Genomic DNA, 24,232 nt, shown 5'->3' with positions numbered 1-24,232 from the left:
TGACAACCGATGCTGGTGTGTTTACGACCCCTTAACTTAGCCATTCGGCAAAAGAGACCGATAGAATAAGTACTAGACTTACAAAGAATAAGTCCTGGGATCGATTTGCTCGGCTAAAGACGGTGCTCCAGCATGGGCACAGTCAAATGACTGAAACAAGTAAAAGAGTAAAAGAGTAAATCAGGCAAACTGCTTAACGATGCGTCTTTACGTTCTGAGTTCAAATTACACCGAGGTCGACTTTACAGTTCATCCGGTCGAGGTCCATAAGATAAGTACCATTTAAACACTGGAGTCGGTATAATCCACTTGACCCTCCCTCGAAATTGCTGGGCCTTGATCCAAAAATTTGAAGCCAATATAAGCAGATGGTTAATAAATCGCCCCAGTACTTGATTTTGTACTTTCTTTTATCGATCCATGGAGGATGAATGGAAAAGTTCACATCAGTAAGATTTGAGCCCAAGACTGGTATTCACTTCATCCTCGTGTCAGGCAGCGAGAGCGGACATGGAGGCAGCTGAGGATTACCTCAAAACTTTTGCCGAAATTATAGCAGCCGGAGGATACATCCGTCAGCAAGTCTTCAACTGTGACGAGACAGGACTTTGGTGGAAGAAGATACTAAGGAGGACTTATATAACGGCAGAGGAGAAGAGGATGCCTGGCCACAAACCCATGTGCGCCAATGCGAGCGGCGACTGCAAGGTTAAGCCGCTGCTGCTCGTTATCGTTCGGAAAATCCCGGAGCCTTTAAGTCACATACGATTTTGAAAGAAAAACTGTTGGTTATGTGGAGGACAAGTCCAAGGGAGTGGGTCACCAGGCAGGTCTTTGTGGAGTGGGGGAATTTAGTCTTTGGTTCTGACGTTAAGAAATATCTCCAGGAAAATAATCTACCCCTGCAAGCCCTTCTCATCCTGGACAATGTATCTGCTCACTCACCTAACCTCGAAGATGACATCCTCGAAGGGTTCAAGTTTTAAAGGTTCTCTACCTTCCACCCGACACGACCCCTACCCTGCAGATCAAGAAGTTCTTATACCAAGCACCTGTTCCGCTGCTGCTTTGAGGAGACGGAGAGCACAAACCTCACCCTTCGAGAGTTCTGGAAGGACCACTACAACATCGTGATATGCCTCAGAGTTATCGATATGGCCTTGACCTCTGCGTGGAAGAAGTTGTGGCTTGATGATGTGTCTAAAACAGACTTTGAAAGACACAAGGAGATTGTATCCTTCGGCAAGTGCTTGGGCCTTGATGTGGATGAAGGTAACATCAATGAGCTCATCGAGGAGCACTCTGAGGAACTGACAGCAGAAGAGTTAAAGAAGCTACAGGCGCAACAGTACACGGAGATTTGGCAGGAAATAGGGGACGCGGGGGAGACGGAGAAGGTTATCACTACCAGTGCGATAAAGGAAATGCTGGAAGAAACTCTCAGATTTTATCCAAAAAAACAAGAAAACCACCCAGAAAATGTTGCAGCTGGGCGTGCGACGGTGCTATTTAATGACACTTGCCTAACTCATTTCAGAAGCACTCTGAAGGTAAGGATGAAACAGATCTTATTGTTGTTTTCATCGAAAATTCCTGCAGATGAAAGTGAGGAAAGTGCAGATGAAAGTGAGGAAAGGGCAAAAAATCAGTGGATAAGATCCAATCATTCAGTTCAGTCTTTCTCCTCCACCTCCGTCAGCATCCTCAAATTGTCTGATTTCCATGGTAAATGCTGTACTTATACTTAATGAGGAGGAGGAGACCCCCTTCGGTCATGAATGACCATGGGACTGCACCTAGAAAGTTACCCTCCGATGCACAAGTCAGGGCAAGATGGTTTGTGGAAGGCCAGCAGTCGCCCATGCATACCGGCCTCCCCTCTCCACGTCACTGAGGTTATCCAAGGGAAAGACAAAGGGGCCGATACAGCTTGGCACCAGTGACGTCACAACTCATTTCTACAGCTGAGTGGAACTGGAGCAACGTTTGCGTTATGAACCTCAATATATATACTATGTGTAACGCTATTAAGGTCGTGTTCCAGGAAGCATTATCTGTAGCAGTTGTTCTCAACTGGGGGTTCACATGGCCCTTGGGTGGGCTGAGTGTGAGGGGTCCATATAAGATTGGCTGAATCGTTACAGCGCCGGACAAAATGCTTAGCGATATTTCGTCCGTCTTTATGTTCTTAGTTCAAATTCCGCCGAGGTCGACTTTGCCTTTCATCCTTTCGAGGTCAATAAAATAAGTACCAGTTGAATACTGGGGTCGATCTAATCGACTTAATCCGTTTATCTGTCCAGTGGCATGTGTAAAAAGACTTACTCCTTCCCCAGAACTTGCTGGCCTGGTGCCAAAATTTGAAACCTATATTTGTGTACAATAAGTCGGTTACAGTTCGTGTAAGGTGCATGGCTTAGTGATTAGGAGTATTCGGTTTACGATCGTTGGGTCGCGAGTTCGATACTTGGCTGCGCCTTGTAACCTTCATCTCATGCTGCTTCAGTCCACTCAGCTGGCAAAATTGGGCAGCACCTGTGTTTCGAAGGGTCAGCCTTGTCACACTCGGTGTGGCACGCTGAATCTCCGAGAACTACGTTAAGGGCACACGTGTCTGTGGTGTACTCGACCACTTTCACTTTAATTTCACGAGTTCCGTTGGTCGGATCAGCTGGGACCTTCGTCATAGTGACTGACTGAGTGTCAGTTTCTCTTACAATACACAAAATATTTTGATATTTTAAAAAAAATTCCTAATAATAAAGAGTAAAGACCCATTCGGTCACATGAACGACCACGGGATTGTACTTAGAAAGTTCCCCTCCGAGGCACAAGTCCGGGTAAGGTTGTTTATATAAGACCAGCAGTCGCCCATGCATACCAGCCTTCTTTCTCCACGCCACTAATGTTATCCAAGGGAAAGGCAAAGGGGCCGATACAGCTTGGCACCAGTGACGTGACAACTCATTTCTACAGCTGAGTGAACTGGAGCAATGTGAAGTAAAGTGACTTGCTCAAGAGCACAGCGTACAGCTCGGACCGAGAATAGAACCCACTACCTCATGATTGTGAACCCGACGCTCTAACCATTAAGCCATGCGCCTTCCTAATAATATTCAAATATTAAAAATACAGTAAGATTTTTTTTTCATTTACATCGAATGGCTATGGATGTCCAGTCGAATAAAATAGGAATCAATGGTATCCATGGGAAAATAATGGCTGCTTCTCAAGCTTCTTTGATAACATCCAGGTTTCTGAGCCATATAGTGGAATTGGTTCGACTGTGGCTTTGAAGATTTCAAGTTTGAAGTCTTAGATTTGATGACCAGATCTTATTACATTTCGGTGTAGTGTCATCAACCAAATGCAGTGTCTGTCATAGGACGACGACGGTGATAAAATGGAACTAGACATTACGTTAACAGTCATTCTGGTCGGGGAAATGTCTCGAAAAAGGGCAACGTTTGATTCATCCTTTCGCTGTTTGCCGTCATCCACGGGACTTCCGTTACATACAAGGTAATATGTTGGGGAAGGAAGGGTTACTTGCTGAAGGGAATGGCTGTTACATATTAATTTCCCTGGTCGTGCAGGGAGAAAAGATTTCTGATACTTGTTCATTCTCATCTTTAAGTTTACCCACATAAAGAGAAACAACTCGTAGTATTTATCCATTTCCTTCGTAATGGAAGGGAAAAGACTCCTATGTCTCTCCGTCAACGGTTTCTTTTCCCTCTTAGCAAGGGAAAGTAACTCCGGCCTACTTTAATTGCCATTCTAATAGGGAAAAATTCAATCAAGGAAAGCAACATTCCCATTTCTTTCATGTTTGCGGACGCTGACGAGTTTGCGAGACTTTTAGTTACACTTTACACCTGAATAAGTTTATCTCCTCCTCAGATGTTCTCTTAACCTCTCTCTCTCTCTCTCTCTCTCCTCTCTCTCTCTCTCTCTCTCTCTCTCACTATATATATATATATATATATATATATATATATACCGGAGTAAACACATAAATGTGAAACAAGGTGGAAAAAAGAGTACTCAAATACCAGAGGTAGAGTAATATACTTTATTTAAAAGCAGCAGAAAATTCAACAAAACCTGTTACTCTGAGTTTCACGTTCCCTGTCCGACGAACGGGAACGGGAAACTCAGAGTAACAGGTTTTGTTGAATTTTCTGCTGCTTTTAAATAAAGTATATATATATATATATCTACCTCTCTCTCCATAAATGTGTGAATATGATTTTCTCTTGTAATTTAACTTTTTTTATTTGTTTATCTCAGAAGGGGAATAACAATACGTTATCGCATTGGGAAAATAGTTAGCTTTTATTTATATATATATAAGCTAACTATATATATATATATATTATATATATATATATATATATATATATTGCTGTCTATCCGTTCTGGAAAAATAGGGAGTAGCAAATTTCATTATTTTGTCTTTCATATTCGCGGTCATCCACAAGACTCAAAGAACTCTCCTTCCATAGTCCATTCTAATTGCACGTGTAGTTTTCTCTACCTTACACCCACACCTCGTCTCGCAGACACGATTATATCGGCGTCGTATTGACAACCGTCAAAGCAAAGAAGTTGTTTTGGTCCCGTCATGAAAGGAAAACAATTATTACCGTTTTCCTTTGGTCTCGAAGGGGAACAACTCCGACGTAGTGTGTTGTCTGTGTGTCTGTGTACATGGACATTTGTTCACTTTTGTGTATTCACCAATACATTTTCTTTCCTTACCGCTTAGCAATTTATTTCCTCTGCAGTCGAAGAGTCGAAACTGCAGTTTCTCGTAACATCGTTCTGTACCGAAAAAATGTGATCAGGGTAGGTAATATCTTGGATCTTTTCGTTTAGAACGGCAGTTTTTCTAGCGGTGCCATATGAAATTGTCACCCATAATTATGACCCTAGTATCGATCTATTGCATTTCAATCTGTTTTAGGGTTACGGTTAGTTAGGGTTAGGGTTAGGGATGGGGAAGGGTATTTTTTTTCTTCAGAAATGTAACTAAACCCAATCTGTTTCTTAAACGCGGGACATATTCATACGGCACAGAATGTTTTCACCTCATTGATTGGTTGAAATTGCAGAAATTGAAAAGGACAACAAATATCTTACAAACTATAGAATTTTCTCAATAAAGCCAAGAGGAAAAGATGTTTTATAAACACATTCTACCAGTATACGAAGTTTAAAAGTGTTTAGTTACGTGGAAATTATTTTAAAAACTGCCGTTCAAACCGAAAAGATCCAATATCTTTCTAGTGATTGCGAGAATTCTCAATTTCCCCACGTAACTCTACTTTCTGACGCTCAGCTCCGCTGCCTCTCAACACTGTTTCTCTCTCACACATTTTTTCTGATAACATCAATCACAACAGGGAAGATGATGCGTTTACATCAATGGAGAAAAGCCTCCACTATTACGTCCCCTAGCGACGAACGATAGCTTAACTCTGACGACATCTCATGCTGTTTTGTGCGCTTAATATAATTACTTTCATTACTTTTGCAAGATTTTTTATGTGAAATCGTGTGTTGAAACAGATATTGTTGTATTTAGGAATGGTCATTTTGCCAGTTAGCCAATAAAAACACACGCACTATATGCGCAAATGAAGACACATACAATAGAAATACAAAATGGCTGACGGTTAGTAAGGAGAGACACACAAATAAGAAAGAAGAAAGCAAAGGACCACTGATGCGGTCACAGGAGTGTGACGAAAGAACTCTGGCCGAAATAAGATTAAGATTAATGTAAAAAATAAATAGCGCTGAAGCAATGTAAACACCAAATATATAGTGCGTGTGTTTTTATTGGCTAAACTGGCAAAATGACCAATCCTAAATACAACAATAATTACTTTCCCTGACGTGCTACTACTTACTACAAAATGTTTTGTATTCTTCCCACAGTCATCACCGCCCAAAGAGTCACAAGGGTTTGGGTTAAGGATTCGTGTTAGATATGTACAAATATATAGACAGGTAGACAGACAGATAGACAGATATTACTACATTCTCCATCTATCTGTTTGTTTGGCTGCCTGTGTATCAATGTATGTCTCTGGGTATTAAATATCTGTCTGCCTGCCTGTCTGTTTATCTTTGTATCTATATAGTTCTCTCACTCTCTCCCACTCTATCTATCTCCTTTTCTTTCACGGTGTGTGTGCGCGCGCGCGTGTGTATGTATGTATGCGTATTTATATATATATATATATATTTTTTTTTTATTTTATTTTATCTAGTTTCAGCTCACGAGCTGTGGCCATGCTGGGGCACCGCCATTTAGATATATATATATATATATATATATATATATATAATATATATATATATATATATAATATATATATATATATATATATATATATGTATATATATATATATATATGATGGACACTGCCATCGGTTTCGGTGTATAAAGGTCGGACAACCTGCACTTTCTTTGTCGGTCATAGTGCTTATTTGAGATTTGCAAAGAAGCTCGCAGATGTTGCGAATATGAGGATTGCGAGTCGGTGCGGGCGGTATATTTGCAGCCTTTGAAGGTGGCGAGCTGGCAGAAACGTTAGCACGTCGGATGAAATGCTTAGCGGTATTTCGTCTGTCGTTACGTTGTGAGTTCAAATTCCGCAAAGGTCGACTTTACCTTTCATCCTTTCGGGGTCGGTAAATTAAGTACCAGTTATGCACTGGGGTCGATGTAATCGACTTAATACCTATGTCTGTCCTTGTTTGTCCCCTCTATGTTTAGCCCCTTGTGGGTAATAAAGAAATAGGTATTTCGTCTGCCTTTTTTCTCCTTTACCTTGCACCCCTAAGCCTGTTAATACTGGTTGAGGGACTCTTATACCATTTTGATATGCTCTAAGGCTGTTTGCTCAAAGGTGTTGTGAGCTATATTGAGTGCGGAGAGGTTACTCTTCAAATTGTTCTAATATCTCAGCCGTAGTCGGGCAACATTCCTGCGCCTGCTATGAAGCTGGCTGTACATGAGGACTTCGGGTATTCTCTCGTCACTCGTTCTGACGACATGGCCAGCCCAGCGCAATTGCGATGGCATAAAGAAGCTCTCGATTCTATCAATCTTACATCTGCTACACACATATAGGCGCAGGAGTAGCTGTGTGGTAAGTAGCTTGTTTACCAACCACATGGTTCCGGGTTCAGTCCCACTGCGTGGCACCTTGGGCAAGTGTCTTCTGCTATAGCCTCGGCCCGACCAAAGCCTTGTGAGTGGATTTGGTAGACGGAAACTGAAAGAAGCCCGTCATATATATGTATATAGATATATGTGTGTGTGTGTGTGTGTGTGTTTGTCCCCCTAGCATTGCTTGACAACCGATGCTGGTGTGTTTACGTCCCCGTAACTTAGCGGTTCGGTAAAAGAGACCGATAGAATAAGTACTGGGCTTACAAAGAATAAGTCCCGGGGTCGAGTTGCTCGACTAAAGACGGTGTTCCAGCATGGCCGCAGTCAAATGACTGAAACAAATGAAAGAGTAAAAGAGTAAAGAGTATACATCCGGTTGTTTTGTGTATTTCTTGCTATAACTATCTCTACCCGTGATCAACTATCATTTGCAATTTATACCTGATCTGGGTTGGGTATTATTGTAAACAGCGATCTGCGTTGCACAGACCACATATTTAAGATTGTCAGGATGGCTGTGGGTGTCCTAGCATCACTCAGTGAGATTTTTATCAGCCGCTCCCCAGCTATCTCTTCAAAACTGTATATGACAATGGTATGACTACGCTTAGAATTTGCATCACCTGTCTGGAACCCCTATCTTGTTCAGCGTATAAATCTACTAAAAACTGTTCAGAAACGTGCAACAAAACGAACACCCGCCGTCAGGCATCTACCATACTCTGAAAGTCTTGCTTTCCTGATCATGGACACGTTGAAGCTCAGACAATTGGCAACTGATCTGGTAGACACCCACAAGATTATCAACTATCGTTCCAACAACAACTTTGGGCACCTTTTTGAATTCCACATGACAAACAGTCGTGAACTTGCTTACAAAATCAAAAACCTATTTCTTTATTACCCACAAGGGGCTAAACACAGAGGGGACAAACAAGGACAGACATAGGTAATAAGTCGATTACATCGACCCCAGTGCGTAACTGGTACTTAATTTATCAACCCCGAAAGGATGAAAGGCAATGTCGACCTCGGCGGAATTTGAACTCACAACGTAACGCAGACGAAATACCGCTAAGCATTTCGCCCGGTGTGCTAACGTTTCTGCCAGCTCGCCGCCTTTAAGAATGTATATTGGCAGCGGTGGGATTCGAACCCACGCCTCCGAAGAGACTGGTGCCTTAAACCAGCGCCATAGACCGCTCGGCCACGCTAAAAACCACAGCATCCATGACTTTCGGGAACCGTTTTTCATGCTCAGAATTGTTGAAGTATGGCATAAACTACCTGCATCAGTCGTTAGCTGTCGAGTAACTACATCCTTCAAAAGTTCCAAGATTCCTGAAATCCACCAACAATACACGTGATGGCTTCGGGGGTTTTTTTCTTTGTTGTAGTGCACCTAGGCCCTGTATACAACAATTTCTTCCATATTTCATAGACCTGTTCAACACACGTATCTTCATCGTAACATTATTACACGTAAACGAACATATCACGATATGTAGAAATTATTCTGAACGAACAAACCCCAATAGGGTTATATTGTAGCTTTATTTTTCTTTTGTTGGGTGTATACCCTAAATTCTGAATGAATAGATATCACTAGAAAGCAATTACACAAGATCGTAATTGGAAAGCGATTGATGGAGTTGCATGAGAGTAAAACAATGAGGATATGTTTAGATCAGTGGTTTTCAACCAGGGTTCCGCGGAACCTTAGGGTTCCGCCAGTACAGTCCAGGGGTTCCGCAAGAAGTTACAAAACTGCTAAAATCGGCAGTAATTTTTAATTCTCCCCTTGCAGATATGTGTGCATAAGACTATTAAATTATTGCACAGGGGTTCCTCGAGCCAGTGGAATGTTTCCTTGGGGTTCCGCTCCAGCAAAAAGTTTGAAAAGCACTGGTTTAGATAGATATGTGTGTGTATATACAGATGTGTGTACATTAGTGCAAAATAAAAGAACGTGTGTGTATGTGTGTAAGGATGCGTACGAGTAAATCCTCTTGAATTGATCTCACGCTATGAAACGAAACGAAATCATCGCTATTATGTATGTATAGGTGTATGTACGTATGTATCTATGAATGTATGTACACGCACGTGTGTGTGTGTGCGTGTGTGTGTTTGCATGCATGTATGTATGTATGTGTCATTATTCAGTTTAATTTCATGATTTCTGGCCAATAGAGAAAGAGCCTAACCTAGATCCAAGGCTCCTTCATTGGAATTTCAACATCAACAGAGTATTTAAAAGGTATATTAATTTTTATGTGTTTGGGGTGGCATGAGTTAAATAATAGGTATTGTTTAGAATCTGTGGGTTTATAAGAGATGTCTGTTTCTATGTGATTGTTAATTATTTTAATTAAGATGTCTAGAAAAGGGAGTTGGTTACTGTTGTGTTCCATAGTGAATTGTATATTGCTGTGTATGTTGTTGAGCATTATTTTGAAATCGCGGAGTTTGTCCATGCTGTCTTTCCAAAGTATGAAGCAATCATCCAAAAACCTCTTCCAGTTCTCCCTTAAATAGCAATGAAATGAGGCGCCATAATTTTCTGGTGATGATTGGTATAACTTGAGTTCTAGGTAACCCATTTCAAGGTTTGCAATCACTGGAGCAGCCCGGGTTCCCATTGCAATTCCACATTTGAAATAGTTGTTCAGCATGATCAATTTGAGTGTTGCGATTATGAATCTGTGGTTAATGCGTCCTTGGATCTCTTCTGGGTATTTTTCTAGCCAGAAGGTGATCGCTTCTATATCATCATCATATATATATATATATATATATATATATATAATATATATATATATATATATATATATACAGAGGGTGGTTGTGAGAGGTAATGGTGTCAGTGAGACCCAAAGGTGTCAGGTAATGCTGAATAAGTGCTATGGATAAGTTCCAGGTTCGGTGATTATGCGAATAAGGGGACCAACTTAGGTCTTATATCAGCGTGTGTATATAAAAAAAAAATTTCGTAATGAGATTTTAAAAAAACCCAAAGCAGTGTAGATTTTAGAACATTTATAAATATTCATAAATGTTCTAAAATCTACACTGCCTTGGCTTTTTATCTCATTACGAAAAAATTATATATATATGTATATAAGTGAAGATGCATTGCTTTGTGGTTAGGGTGTTGGGCTTATGATCGTAAGATTATCGATTCGATCCCTGAACCGATCCCTGAACGTTGTGTTTTTGAGCAAAAACACTTCGTTTCACTTTGCTCCTGTCCACTCAGTTGGCAAAAATGAGTAATCCTGTGAGATACCGACTCCCTGTCCAGAGTGGAGCGGGTGACAAAGACATCATGGAAACCATGAAAACGACCCTTTGAGTCTACAAGATTCGGGAAGGATCTTTATCCTATGTATATACTCTTTTTTTTTTCAGTCATTACACTGTGGCCATGCTGGGGCACTGCCTTGAATTTTTCGAGCCCGGTACTTATTTTTAAGCCTGGTACATATCCTATCGGCCTCTTTTGCCGAACCGTTAAGTTACGGGGACATAAACACACCAACACCAGTTGTCAAGCGGTGGAGTGGGGACAAATATAGATACACATAACGTATATATATATATATATATATATATATACGACGAGCTTCTTTCAGTTTCCGTCTATCATATCCACTCACAAGGTTTGGGTCGGTCCGTGGCCATAATAGAAGACACTTGCCCAAGGTGCCGGGCAGTGGGACTGAACCCAGAACCATGTGGTTGAGAAGCAAGCTTCTTACCACACATCCATATATACTTCATTTTAAAAAGCACTTTGGATACACACACACACACACACACACACACACACGCCTTACTTTGCGACACGGAAGAGTCACCGTTTAATTCGAAATGTAATATAAGAAAAACAACGATTCTGATAGTTACCAAATTCCAGTCCTCACGTTTTGGGCAATGCCAAATAAGCAAAAGTTTTCTGAAAGTTCCAAATAATAAAAAAAAAGTTGTGAGGGTTTATATGGAGTGCTTAAATCAGAATTCAGCCAAAACAAAAAAAAAAAAAGAAAAAGGTTTGCTATTTATCAAACCTGGTATTTCAACGTATCATGAATAAAAAGATACCGATATTGTGTATCGAGGGACATAACTCTCGTTGACTATTTTCTCGCTGAAGAAAAGTCAACATTTGAAGTTGGTAATAAATTTCATATGAATTTACAAATTAGAACACATTTTTATATCAACGTATTGCTGTTTATTGCTTTTGTTTTTTATAGGCTTTATCATCTTTTTTAGCGAAAATTAGAATTTTAACCTTACAACAGTCATACGTTTATTTAAAAATATTCCACTGAACGAATACAATGTTTATTGCCCATACACTCGCGCACACATATATATATATATTTCTTTACTACCCACCATGGGTTAAACACAGAGGGGACAAACAAGGACAGACAAAGGGATTAAGTCGATTACATTGACCCCAGTGCGTAACTGGTCATTATTTTATTGACCCCGAAAGGCTGAAAGGCAAAGTCGACCTCGGCGGAATTTGAACTCAGAACGTAGCGACAGGCGAAATGCCGCGAAGCACTTCGTCCGGCGTGCTAACGTCTCTGCCAGCTTGTATATAACAGGGCAAAACGAAATATATTTAAATGTAAATAATATTTATGTAGGGAAAAAAAAACGTTTTAAGCTTCGATACAACGTTTTGGAGCCTTTCAACTTTCAAGAGCAAGTTACCGGACGTTTCTATAACGAGGGACAACTTTGAGTAATCACCGAAAGTGCGAACCTGTTCTCTAAAATGTTCTTTAATCGCATCGGATTCTTTACCAAAGAATCGAATGGAAATTCTCCTCTTTTACCAATAAATTGCCAATACTGCATAGAATTTCGTTTGTGTTAATTTTTTTCGTTCCTTTGTTAATGTTTTTTCCTCAAATCTTGTTGTTAGATCTTCCGAGAGAATTTTAGTTTCACTTTTTTGCAGATTTCGACGGAAAGGTCTACTAGAGACGAAAGATCGCCCAGATTTCTATTCCTCGTCGCCGAAAAGTGGCGTTTGTGACAAAAAAAAGAAAAAAATTAAGGGTGGTTTACGTTGCGGACCTGTGGAAGTCTTGCCCATTCGGTTTCTAAGTTAAAAAAAAATCAAGTCTTATCTTTACTTATTTTTCAGTGTTGAGCTGATAACTTTTTGTTTCACGCAAACAAAATCTTTCTTCCGAGAACTTTAGTTTCACTTTTCGACGGAGTTTACTCGAAATTCATTTCTAACCTCTTCGCCTATTCACCATCTGTTACGAAAAGGGACCAAAAATATGGGTGATAGACAGACCTCGAAACGGTTAGTGACCGTGTTAAGACATTCAGCAAAAGAAATGAACATCAATATCGATAGCAATGGGTTTGTTAAAGTAAGCGATTTACTAAGCATGAGAGAATTCAGGCATTTAACAGCAAGTGATATCAAACACATCGCGGATCACGACGAGAAAAAGAGATATTCCATAAAAAAGCAAGACGGGGAATTAATGATTCGAGCAAATCAAGGCCATTCACTTCAAGTATGTGATTTAAATTTGAAACCAGTTTTAAGTGGAAGGAATTACCCGAACGTAATTCATGGAACCCGTCCTCATGCGTGGAGTGTTATCTCACGAGAAGGTCTGAGCAAAATGAGAAGAATGCACATCCATTTCGCTATAGGGGAACCAGGTGACCCCAGAGTGATCAGTGGCATGCCACCATATTCTGACATAATTATTTATTTGAATCTGAATTTGGCTTTAAGGGACGGACTGAAATTTTTCCTGTCCGAAAACAAAGTAATACTCACTGAAGGAGATGAATATGGATTTATTAAGCCAAAATATTTCCAAAAAGTTATTGACAAAAGAACAGGAAGTTTGTTGACCTGGTAGATGTCTATATCTACGTATTTGATAAAGAATCGGGACTGATAGGATCTGAGTCTACAATAGTTATGCATCCAAGTGCAACAATTTTAAATGAACAATAACATGCGTGTGTCACTGGACATCCTCCGAGGCAGCGCTTTTCTTATGTACGCAGGGTTTGCTGTTCGGGTGCTTAATTTCATTATACTTATATGTTTTTCTAAAATGAAAAAAGTTTACAGTAATTTCACTTTTTATACTATTAATTTTTTACTTTTTTTTTTAAATCGATTTATTTGTTGTTGTTTGCATTCGTTGGAAAGACTTTCGACCCGCCCCTTTTTCTCCCAAATTTGTTTATTTTTGTAAATTTTTGCCAAAAGTCAAACATAAATATGTTTGCAAAATGTTTTTGTTATATGTTATTCTGTGTTTTTAATACTTTTATTTTAATAAATGTTGCTTACTGCAAGTTATGGATGATTCTTTTATGACTTCATTGCTTTCAGGCTTAGCTTAGGGTATTTTCGTGCCCGACATCACAAAATGCGTCTGAATAAACATTGCCGGACAGCAAATAGAGACATTGCTTACTTTACTTTTACTTTTACTTGTTTCAGTCATTTCACTGCGGCCATGCTGGAGCACCGCCTTTATTAGAAAATATTTTTAACCTCGTATATAGTACACACTAGGGATTTTGACCTTTAAATTTTTGGGGGGAAATGCGTATTATACTCGAGTATTAACAGTATTATAACTGTTTATTGAAATGTTCGTTTTATTTTCTATTTCTTCTTGCATGTCATTAAGTCATCACCAGTTAGCTCCCTTGATTCGTGGGGCCCAACAGAACTTTTTTCTGAGTTCTCAGAAGGCGACCTAGTTTCAATTTCAAGTTGTATGCATTTCACTTAATAAACCTTTTAAATTACTTATATGATATCGTCTCAATGAGGTACTCAGCGTGTGGTCCAGTCGACCAACTAGAAATAGAAACCACAGCTGCTTCAATATACAATCCAAAGTAATGAGAATAAAAAACAGATGACAAGCAGAATAATGTCACCATAGATACAATATATCAGAATAAAGATAAGATGATCCCAGCTGTGGCACCTTCGATTACACTCTTTACTCTTTACTCTTTTACTTGTTTCAGTCATTTGACTGCGGCCATGCTGGAGCACCGCTTTTAGTCGAGCAAATCGACCCTGGGACTTATTCTTTGTAAGCCCAGTACTTATTCTATCGGACCCTCTTTTGCCGAACCGCTAAGTGACGGGACGGAAACACACCAGCATCGGTTGTCAAGCAATGCTAGGAGGACAAACACACAAACACACACACACATACATATATATATATATACATATATACGACAGGCTTCTTTCAGTTTCCGTCTACCAAATCCACTCACAAGGCATTGGTCGGCCCGGGGCTATAGCAGAAGACACTTGCCCAAGATGCCAACGCAGTGGGACTGAACCCGGAACCATGTGGTTGGTTAGCAAGCTACTTACCATACAGCCACTCCTATTTTTTTTTTTTTTTTTTTTGTGTTTGGTCAATAAATACTATTTCCTATTTACTTCTGAAGGAAATATTAGTTATTTTTCATAGTTTCTAGGAGTAAGCAATTAGGAAATAACAGTTGCTGCACGGGGACCTGATAGCATCCATTTATTTTTATCCTTAACAAACTCTATGCTGTCATTTCTACAAACAACAGAATCAGGTATCTACACCAAAATAACAGCTCATCAATGAGACCTGAATGCAAGGGGACCATGTAACAGCATATTAAGTATGTGTCTCACTGGGATTATTTGGTCTATTCTAGCAGCTCTCTGGCTTAGCTGTGTAATTGGCATCATCGTAACTGCTATCAATTAGTCTTGATGTTACAGCCACACCCTCATAGCCCATCATTTGCCACTACAGCTTGCTAGTGGCAAGAGAAAGTTACTGTTGACTGTGGCCCAGGAACGAAATTTACTTAGTGGGTGCAATCTAAGGGACATTATTTTTTACGAAAAAAGTGGATTTTTTCAATGCTAATATTAATGCAAATGCAGGTATAATAATAATAATGTTTATTGTTGTGGGGGTCGGCTGAAATGTCCATAGGCTGAGCAAGACTCTCTCATGGAATAGTTCTGGGATTATTTGGTCTATTCTAGCAGCTCTCTGGCTTAGCTGTGTAATTGGCATCATCGTAACTGCTATCATAGTTCCCATTACTGTCCACACGCTTCCATCCGTAGTTGCAGTGCTTGGATCGCACTGGTGAAGAAGCTGTCCTGTTGGTCAAAATGGTCATCAACAGCAGATAAGATGTCATCATCACAGAGATACTGGAGCCCAGCTGAGTGTTTGTCTATGTTGGGAAACAGATGGAACCAAACCACTAACATAGGGAAGGTGATCAACCAGTTCAAAGCCAGCCACGCACAGCAACCTTTGAAACCAAGGAATTGTGTGCTGAAGCATTCTCCTAATGAAACAAGGCTCCCTTCCTCAGTTTTCTCTGAGCATTTCGTCTTGATAGCCTTTTGGCAAAGAACTCGCCATTGATGTTGTGAACATTCTGAAGATAGTCACAAAACACAAGGCCTTTTGCATTCCAAACAAACCGAGGCCATTACCTTCTCTGCAGATGAAACGACCTTGCCTTCTTTGGAGCAGGTGAAGAAGAGTGTTTAAACGACCATGCAAAGGAGAGGTGACGAGAATGGCTCCTTTAGTACACTGCACGGTCGATTACAATAAATGTGAAAAGTATGAATGAGCACAAGTGCCAGAAGGAAAAGAGAGACACAACCAGTCGAATGTTCAAGAAAAGATTTTATTTTCAGTTTCCGTCTACCAAATCCACTCACAAGGCTTTGGTCGGCCTGAGGCTATAGTAGAAGACACTTGCCCAAGGTGCCACGCAGTGGGACTGAACCTGGAACCATGTGGTTGGTAAACAAGCTACTTACCACACAGCCACTCCTGCGCCTATATGTGCATAAAACTTGTGCATTGAAAATGCTTTGCACATCCTCATGCAAAGTTTCATTGTGAAAACAAAAATAGAAAATTTTTTTAGAATTTGAAGAACTTTTTCAGATGAGACAGAATAAGCTGCACCGTTATTGTTGTAGCGCAATGTGATTTGTGACCCGTAAGCTACATTTGGTGGCTGGCCTTTGGTCAGTGCTACCAAACCACCTTCAAGGCTAGCCTGAAACGCACTTGTCGTGACATTATTGTGGGGTCCAACTTTGGTGAGAATGCTCAGATGTATGAAGAATATTCCAATGTAGAGGAATGCAGGAATTATACACAGACGCCTGCAAAGAAATGTTGAACTAGGCACAAATCAGATTTGAGAATATCTGCTAACATTGACCAATAGTCTTTGAAAAACTGACAGCAGCACAAGGATGAATGTCATCAAACCAACATATTTGATGCTGAATGCACATGTCAATGAAAGCCCAGTTATAGCCAACCATAACCACCACTGAAGATTAAATTCCTGTTCAGGCATGTGGTGGAAGTTTAGAAAACAGAGCAGGGCCAATGCTATGAAGAAGAGAAGTATGTCTTCCATCAGGATGAAACAAGACTGCACAAAGATGGCATTGTCAAATAACACAAAGCTTGCAGCTAAAAGTGCTGCCCATTGAGAAAGATGAAGTTCCACAACTATTTTGGTAAACAAGCGGAACCAGAAGACTTCTTAATATAGCTGGTAGTAATCGCAACTGACTGACTGGGACTGTCGATAGGTATTCAGTTCCAATCTGATCCAAACTTAGGTTTCCCTGAAATCCTGTATAGGGTCCTGCCAGTGTTAAGAACAGCTTCCCCAGGGGAGGATGGATGTCGAAGAAAAATATATTTTGGAGATGCAATGAAATGAATTTAGCGAAATGAAGCTCATCGAACACAACAGCACAAAGAAGTCCAATCTGCCATGTTCTTGTAGCCAAAGCAACAATAAGAAAATCTGGACCAAACCTAGTTCCAACTTAACAGAGAATGGTTTCTGTTCTTTCTTTGTAGACTTTCCCTCAGGAGCTCCATCACCCTAGTCACGTTCTTTGGGTAAGGCACAAGACTTGGCTTTTATGTTTTGTAACTGTTTGTACCTTTCTGTATTTCCCTCCACAGTTGCAGACATGGTTTATGGAAAAGTGAAATAAATAAATAAATAAATAAAGATTATTAAATAAAAGAAATTTCGAAAAGAACGAGAAAATGTTGACCAGTTCCACCTCCTCGTGTTGGTTTGTTTTAAAAACTGCTTCATTTGTTCATTTTTCAGGGCTTTTTTTACAATTAAACAAGAAAAACAAAATAATGACTCGATTGATAAACAACTATGAATAATGTGGTTTTAAAATAATCGAAACTTCTTAACTCTGTATAACAAGTGTGCGTATTGCTATGCTGTTGTAATGAATTAACTAATGGCTGGAAAACAAAAAACAATTCAGCTGGTTTCTAACGATATTGTCCACTTTGATAACCACTGGTATAGAAGATAGAAGATAGATTATTATTATTGAGGTATTATTATTATTATTATTATTATTGAGTGAGAGAGCAGTGCATGCCATCAAAGTGACACTGGGGTAAAATATACGAAGCCCAGCATACCCATCATGACTACTTGTCTGATAAGGGTACACTAGGCACATGCATCACAACTATATGTGCGGGACATAGTGATCTCATATCAAGATAAATAGCACATGACCTTGCAGGTGGGGCCCAGTTAGAATTTTCTTCTGGTCGAGTAACCCACCCCGCTCAAAAGGTCCCTGAATAAGGGTTGTTTAAGGATGTTGAACGAACCACCCATGTTTCCAGAGGTGAATTATTCAAACCCCAAAGAATGCCTCTCAACACATGGCTATGATGCTCCCCCACTACTTCTGCTCATGATCAGAGATGGACAGATCGTCAGCCACTAAGGGACATGCTCAACTGGTTAAGGTCAAACAACTGACAAGCAAATCTGTGGTATTGAGCAGAATATTTGCTGTAGCCCATCTTTTACTCCAAGACAAAACAATGCACATATTATTATTATCATTATTATTATTATTCCCGCTTTATATTCTGAGTTCAAATCCTGTTGAGGTTGATTATGGTATTTCACCCCTTCAGGATCAATAAAATACCAATTAGGCACTGGGCCTTGTGTGTTGAGTAGCATTTCATTAGTCTTTACATTTTGAGTTCAAATCCTGTCAAAGTCAACTTTACCTTTCAGGGTCATTTAAATGAGTACCAGTTGGACGACAGGGTCAATGTAACCAACTGGTTCCCTTCTCCACAAAATTTCAGGCCTTTATGCCTACAGTAAAAAGGATCATCATCAGTAACAGAAATGGGATGATGAACTGGCAAACTTGTTTGAGAGTCGGACTAAATTCATTGCAGTATTTTCTCCATCTGATTTTGTTCTGAGTTCAAATCCTGCTGAGGTCAGCTTTGCCTTTCACCCTTTCAGAGGTAATAGTCAAATACTAAAGTCAGTAGTGTTGACCGATCCATCCATGATGATAATGTCCAGTGACAAGTATGTTATTGAGGTCGTTGTTGTGATAAGAAGAATGGTGTGGCCTTGTTAAACCAAAATTGTTTTTTTTATCTTGCTGAGGTTAATGAACTAAATATCAATAATTAACATATGCAGGAGTGGCTGTGTGGTAAGTAGCTTGCTTACCAACCACATGGTTCCGGGTTCAGTCCCACTGCGTGGTATCTTGGGCAAGTGCCTTCTGCTATAGCCTCAGGCCGACCAATGCCTTGTGAGTGGATTTGGCTAACGGAAACTGAAAGAAGCCTGTCGTATATATGTATATATATATATATATGTGTGTGTATATGTTTGTGTGTCTGTGTTTATCCCCCTAGCATTGCTTGACAACCGATGCTGGTGTGTTTACGTCCCCGTCACTTAGCAGTTCGGCAAAAGAGACCGATAGAATAAGTACTGGAATTACAAAGAATAAGCCCCAGCATGGCCGCAGTAAACAAGTAAACAAGTGAAACAAGTAAAAGAGTAAAAGAGAGAGAGTATATTACTGTACATTGGTTTCAAATTTTGGTACAAGGCCAGCAACTTTAGGGTTGGGGTTAAGTTGATTGACAAATGGGTCAAATGGGTCTTATTTTATTGACTCTGAAAGGATGGAAGGCAAAGTCAACCATAGCAGGATTTGAACTCCCAATGTAATGATGGACAAAATACCACTAAGCATTTTGTCCCACATGTTAAATCTGCGAAGCATGATAATACTGGTTTCAAATTTTTTGCACAAGGCCAGCAATTTTAAGGGAGTGGTTAAGTTGATTATATCAACCCCAATGTCCAAACCTGGTGTTTATTTCATCAACCCTGAAAGAATGAAAGCAAAGTCAACCTCAGTGGAATTTCGACTCAGAATGCTGCCAACCATTTTGCCCAGCTTGCAAACAATTCTGTCTGTTATATTAAAAAGCAAGACAGCATTAGCTTTTATTACAAACCATAGTCAACATATTTGTCTATATTTAGAGAATGATGTTGCTATTTATATTTGATTATTTAAAAAGTCCTCATTCAGGAATTTCTGATATTTTCTTGCTTGACAAAATGTAAAGTTCAACCATATTATTATTATTATTATTATTATTATTATTGTTGTTGTTGTTGTTGTTGTTGTTGTTGAGTGAGAGAACACTGCATGCCATCAAAGTGACACTGGGGTAAAATATACGAAGCCCAGTATACCCATCATGACTACCCGTCTGATAAGGGTACACCAGGCACATGCATCACAACCATATGTGCGCAACATGGTGATCTCATAACAAGATAAACAGCACATGACCTTGCGGGTGGGGCCCAGTTAGAATTTTCTTCAGGTCGAGTAGCTCATCCTGCTCAAAAGGTCCCTGAATAAGGGTTGCTTTAGGATGTTGAATAAAACACCCATGTTTCCAGAGGTGAATCATTCAAACCCCAAATAATCCCTCTCAACACATGGCTATGATGCTCCCCACTACTTCTTACGGTCAAACAACTGACAAGAAAATCTGTGGTATTGAGCAGAATATTTGCTGTAGTCCATCTTTTATACCAAGACAAAACAATGTCCATGATAACACTTCCAGTCAGTTAATGATAATAATATTGGTGACATTTTGCATGGATAATATTGTAGATTAGCTTCAATTTCAAATAATTTCAATCAGTCTATTCCTGTTCCTCAATAAATATAGATTCTTCGCTGATTATCTTAGCTTTGGGAGTTTATTTTGTGACTTTACACCCAGTTTTAGTGTTTGTAGGGTGGGATTATTTATGCACACCTGAGTTCTTAAACATCCTCTGTAACATGCTAATTAGTAGCATAATATAGTGACAAGGTGTATGATTGTGTATCATCATCATATGGCTCTTAACCAGGCACTTTCAGTGCAAGAATCATGGACATTCCAACCAGAAACGCATACTTCCATCCTGATTTTCAATTTTCTTTTTCTTTTCTTCTTTCTCCTGAATATAACAAATATTAGAATAAAGCAATAATTCTTGATCAAGAAATGTTCTCTCTGCTTATCATTAACACCTAAACAGAGCGTGACTCTAAGAAGAGTGACTGCATTAAAGAAAAATCCAATATTTTTTTAGTAAATAAGTTATTTATTCAGAATATATTTTAGATATTTCTATAATAACAACCGTTTTCACACTGCCATTCTCAAGATATTTTGTAACAGATTAACAACACAATATGTAATCACTCACGTGCAAACACATTCATACACACAACTTAAATGCTGGCCGTACGAAATAGTTTAACTGGTGATCAACCTACCATTGCAAGTTCACCAGCAGGTAGCATGGAGTCATCACCTTACCGTATCAAAGGTCAAGACACTAACTTCTCTAATTGAGCAGGCTTATGGTCAAACATATTCTAATCTTGGACATCAGAAACAACATTGTTCCATGTAGCTTTCTTGATTTTGAAAGCTAGAACTGAGAGAGATTTAGCTGCTATTTCTAGCTATCCAGATGACCATGTAGAAGTTCCCATTTACTCATTACCCTCAACTGGCAATAACTGTCAGTTGTATATTTGTCATACTTCAGCCTTTGACACTTGGTATAAAGTCAAGTGTCTTCTATTATAACCCTAGGCCGACCAAAGCCTTGTGAGTGGATTTAAAGGTGGTGTATGCTGTGGGAATTAGTGTAACCCCATTATTAGAAATATTGGTGATAGAGATAGTAGATTTCTAATCCTTTGAGAGCTGGTTAATCCCGTGTGGCTGCTGGTGTAATCCCTACTAATTGTAACTAGTACTATTATTAGTATCACCTTTATTTACTTTTTTGTTGTAATCATTTACTGAGGCACTCCCTGCACCCTGGGGCAAGTGAAGGTTCAGAGATGTTAAAATATAAATGAAAGCTTGGGGAGGGGAAGTGGTGGAACAGTAGTGAAATACCTCCATATATAGCAACACAAATATTTAACCCTTTCATTACTGAATTTATTTTGAGATGTTCTGTGTTTCTTTCAATTACTTTAAATATAACAAAGAATTTAGTAAAATAACTTGGTTATCATTAAGCTAGTGTTAGGAACATAAATTGTGACTAAGGTTTGGTGGAAGATTTTAATCCAAAACTTACGAAAACAAGGCATTTGAAAACAAAACCAGAGCCGGCTTCAGCTGGGTTGGTAACAAAAGGATTAAAATGATAGGGTTTTTCTAAGGATATGAGCAGCACCTGTCAGCACAAACCTTTAGATTTCTTTGAGACATGGTTGTGTAGCCCCAGGTTAACTTTGCTTGGAAAGACTTACAATGAAAAGTATTCCAGCCATGATCCCACCTTTTCAGAACTACCAAAATTATCTAATTTGTACTTTCCTTATATAAGATGGGATTTGAGTAAGAACTGGCACCAAGTTATCAAAATATGCATATAGAGGTCGCTCTATAGAGCTAATTATTGAGAACTGGGCTACCGACAGACACGGGTTATCTGATATTCAACTTGAATTTTGCATGTATTTTGATTGTCAGATTTGAAAACTATCTCCCACAGTTTATATCTAATGAATGATGTTACCAGGCAGTTTGAGTAAATGGGTTTAAGCGTAGCAACAACATTGCTGGGTTCTTTAAACATCCCTTTCCTCTGTCAAAGAGTTGCCTTTGTCCAACTTCAGAGACCAGCCATTAAAATAGATATACACTGAAATTGGTATCAAGGCCAAACCACCAACAACACCTCCACAGTAGTAGCTGAAGTCATAGCTACCGGTCAAAGAACTAACTTCACCTGCAAATAGAAAACAATAAAGAATATTGTGTAAACAAAATGAAAATTTGACAAATAAGTAATTCAAAACAATTTCATGTCCATGATACACACACAAACAAGATTACTAAGTAACAATCATCATCATCATCATCATCATCATCGTTTAACATCCGTTCTCCATGCTAGCATGGGTTGGATGGTTCGACCGGGGATCTGGGAAGCCAGAAGGCTGCGCCAGGCTCCAGTCTGATCTGGCAGTGTTTCTACAGCTGGATGCCCTTCCTAACGCCAACCACTCCAAGAGTGTAGTGGGTGCTTTTTACGTGCCACCTGCACAGGTGCCAGGTGAGGCTGGCAACGGCACGATCGGATTGGTGCATTTTACGTGCCACCGGCAGGGAAGCTAGTCAAGGTGGCACTGGCATCGGCCAAATCCGGAGATAATAACTCAATCTGAACTTGTTCAGGTTGATCAGGTGCCCTACTGCATAGGGGTTTCCACCACTTGAGGGCAATTATAAAACAAGTTCAGATTGTATTAGTATTGTTGTTGTTAACATGGAAACACATAGAAGCCCTATATTTGGCCCTTCTGCCACCATTAGTGACATGTCTCTTTGGATTTCTCAGAAAAAGTAACACTCTCCCATGAAAACTCAAGGGTAACAGACAACTGGACTGGCCTAACAAACTATATACATATAATTATTTACGCTATTCACATTCGACGGATATTTGTTCTCATCTTGTTTGTTGTTAACATGTTTCGGCTGATATACCCTCCAGCCTTCTTCAGGTGTCTTAACCACTATGCCATATGCCCATGGGCATATGGCATAGTGATTAAGAGTGAGGGCTACTAACCCCAAGATTCTGAGTTCGATTCCAAGCAGTGACCTGAACAACAACAACGCCGACGACAACCTTAGGAATGAGAACCCAGGTTCGAAATTTCCCCAAGACACCTGAAGAAGGCTGGAGGGTATATCAGCCGGAATGTTGTGTTAACAACAAACAAGATGAGGACAAATATCCATCAAATATGAATAATGTAAATAATTCCTCATCTCTTAAATATAGAACTATATACATATAAATATATATATATAAGTGCATTGTTGAGTGTTGGGCTCACAATCACGAGGTAGTGATTTCAATTCCCAGACCGGGCTGTGTGTTGTGTTCTTGAGCAAGACACTTTATTTCATGTTGCTCCAGTTCACTCAGCTGTAGAAATGAGTTGTGACATCACTGGTGCCAAGCTGTATCAGTCCCTTTGCCTTTCCCTTGGATAACATCAGTGGTGTGGAGAGGGGAGGCTGGTATGCATGAGTGACTGCTAGCCTTCCATAAACAACCTTGCCCGGACTTGTGCCTGGCAGGGTAACTTTCTAGGTGCAATCCCATGGTCATTCATGACCGAAGGGGTGTCTTTATTCTTTATCCTCTGTGTGTGAGTGTGTGTGTGTGTGTACATATATAAGAGGGGGTGCCGGAAATTCCTTTAAGGGTATTGCAAAAGGCCTGGTGGAGGCCCAACCCTCCAAGTTCATTTGCAGGGCTTAGAAAAACTGAAGGCCTACTGAAGGACAATAAATGTGTGAATCTGAGAAGGGAATATGTTGAATAAAATCAAAATTAACTGATCCTCCTGTACCAGGAACTTTTCAACACCCCTTGTGTGTGTATGTATGTGTGTTTGTGAATGTATGTATATATATATATATATATTGGTAAGATCAACAAAAAATATTCCATCCAGTGAGAGATAAATATCATTTAATGTACACAGTATAAAGATGTGAGCTACCAATAGTTTCA

At 39.6% G+C, this 24,232-nt stretch overlaps 2 protein-coding genes and 1 non-coding gene across 3 annotated transcripts in view; 1 reads left to right on the top strand and 2 right to left on the bottom strand.

Moving 5' to 3' along the window:
- Positions 1-8,324: 8,324 nt before the first annotated feature.
- Trnal-aag lies at positions 8,325-8,410 on the bottom strand. The gene has a single exon. It is a non-coding gene; the product is annotated as a tRNA-Leu (tRNA).
- Positions 8,411-12,501: 4,091 nt separating this feature from the next.
- On the top strand, positions 12,502-13,104 carry LOC115223462 (tRNA 2'-phosphotransferase 1). Its single transcript, XM_029794050.2, has one exon. It carries the CDS (start codon positions 12,502-12,504, stop codon positions 13,102-13,104), a length of 603 nt encoding a protein of 200 aa, XP_029649910.1.
- Positions 13,105-21,314: 8,210 nt separating this feature from the next.
- LOC115223480 (monocarboxylate transporter 1) overlaps positions 21,315-24,232 on the bottom strand; it is a 102,228-nt gene continuing 99,310 nt past the window's right edge. The window contains exon 8 of the mRNA XM_036512419.1: positions 21,315-22,429. Coding sequence (XP_036368312.1) covers positions 22,269-22,429 — 161 coding nt within the window. The 3' untranslated portion in view covers positions 21,315-22,268. The remainder of the gene's footprint in view (positions 22,430-24,232) is intronic.

This window comes from Octopus sinensis, linkage group LG23, assembly GCF_006345805.1.
Source record: "Octopus sinensis linkage group LG23, ASM634580v1, whole genome shotgun sequence".
Classification (NCBI taxonomy): Eukaryota; Metazoa; Mollusca; class Cephalopoda; order Octopoda; family Octopodidae; genus Octopus; species Octopus sinensis.
The sequence above is the reverse complement of the archived record's forward strand: the minus strand, read 5'-3'. Positions and strand labels throughout refer to the sequence as shown.

Coding starts and splice junctions, on each gene's coding strand:
- LOC115223462 (XM_029794050.2), top strand. CDS start 12,502: ATGGGTGATAGACAGACCTCGAAACGGTTAGTGACCGTGTTAAGACAT.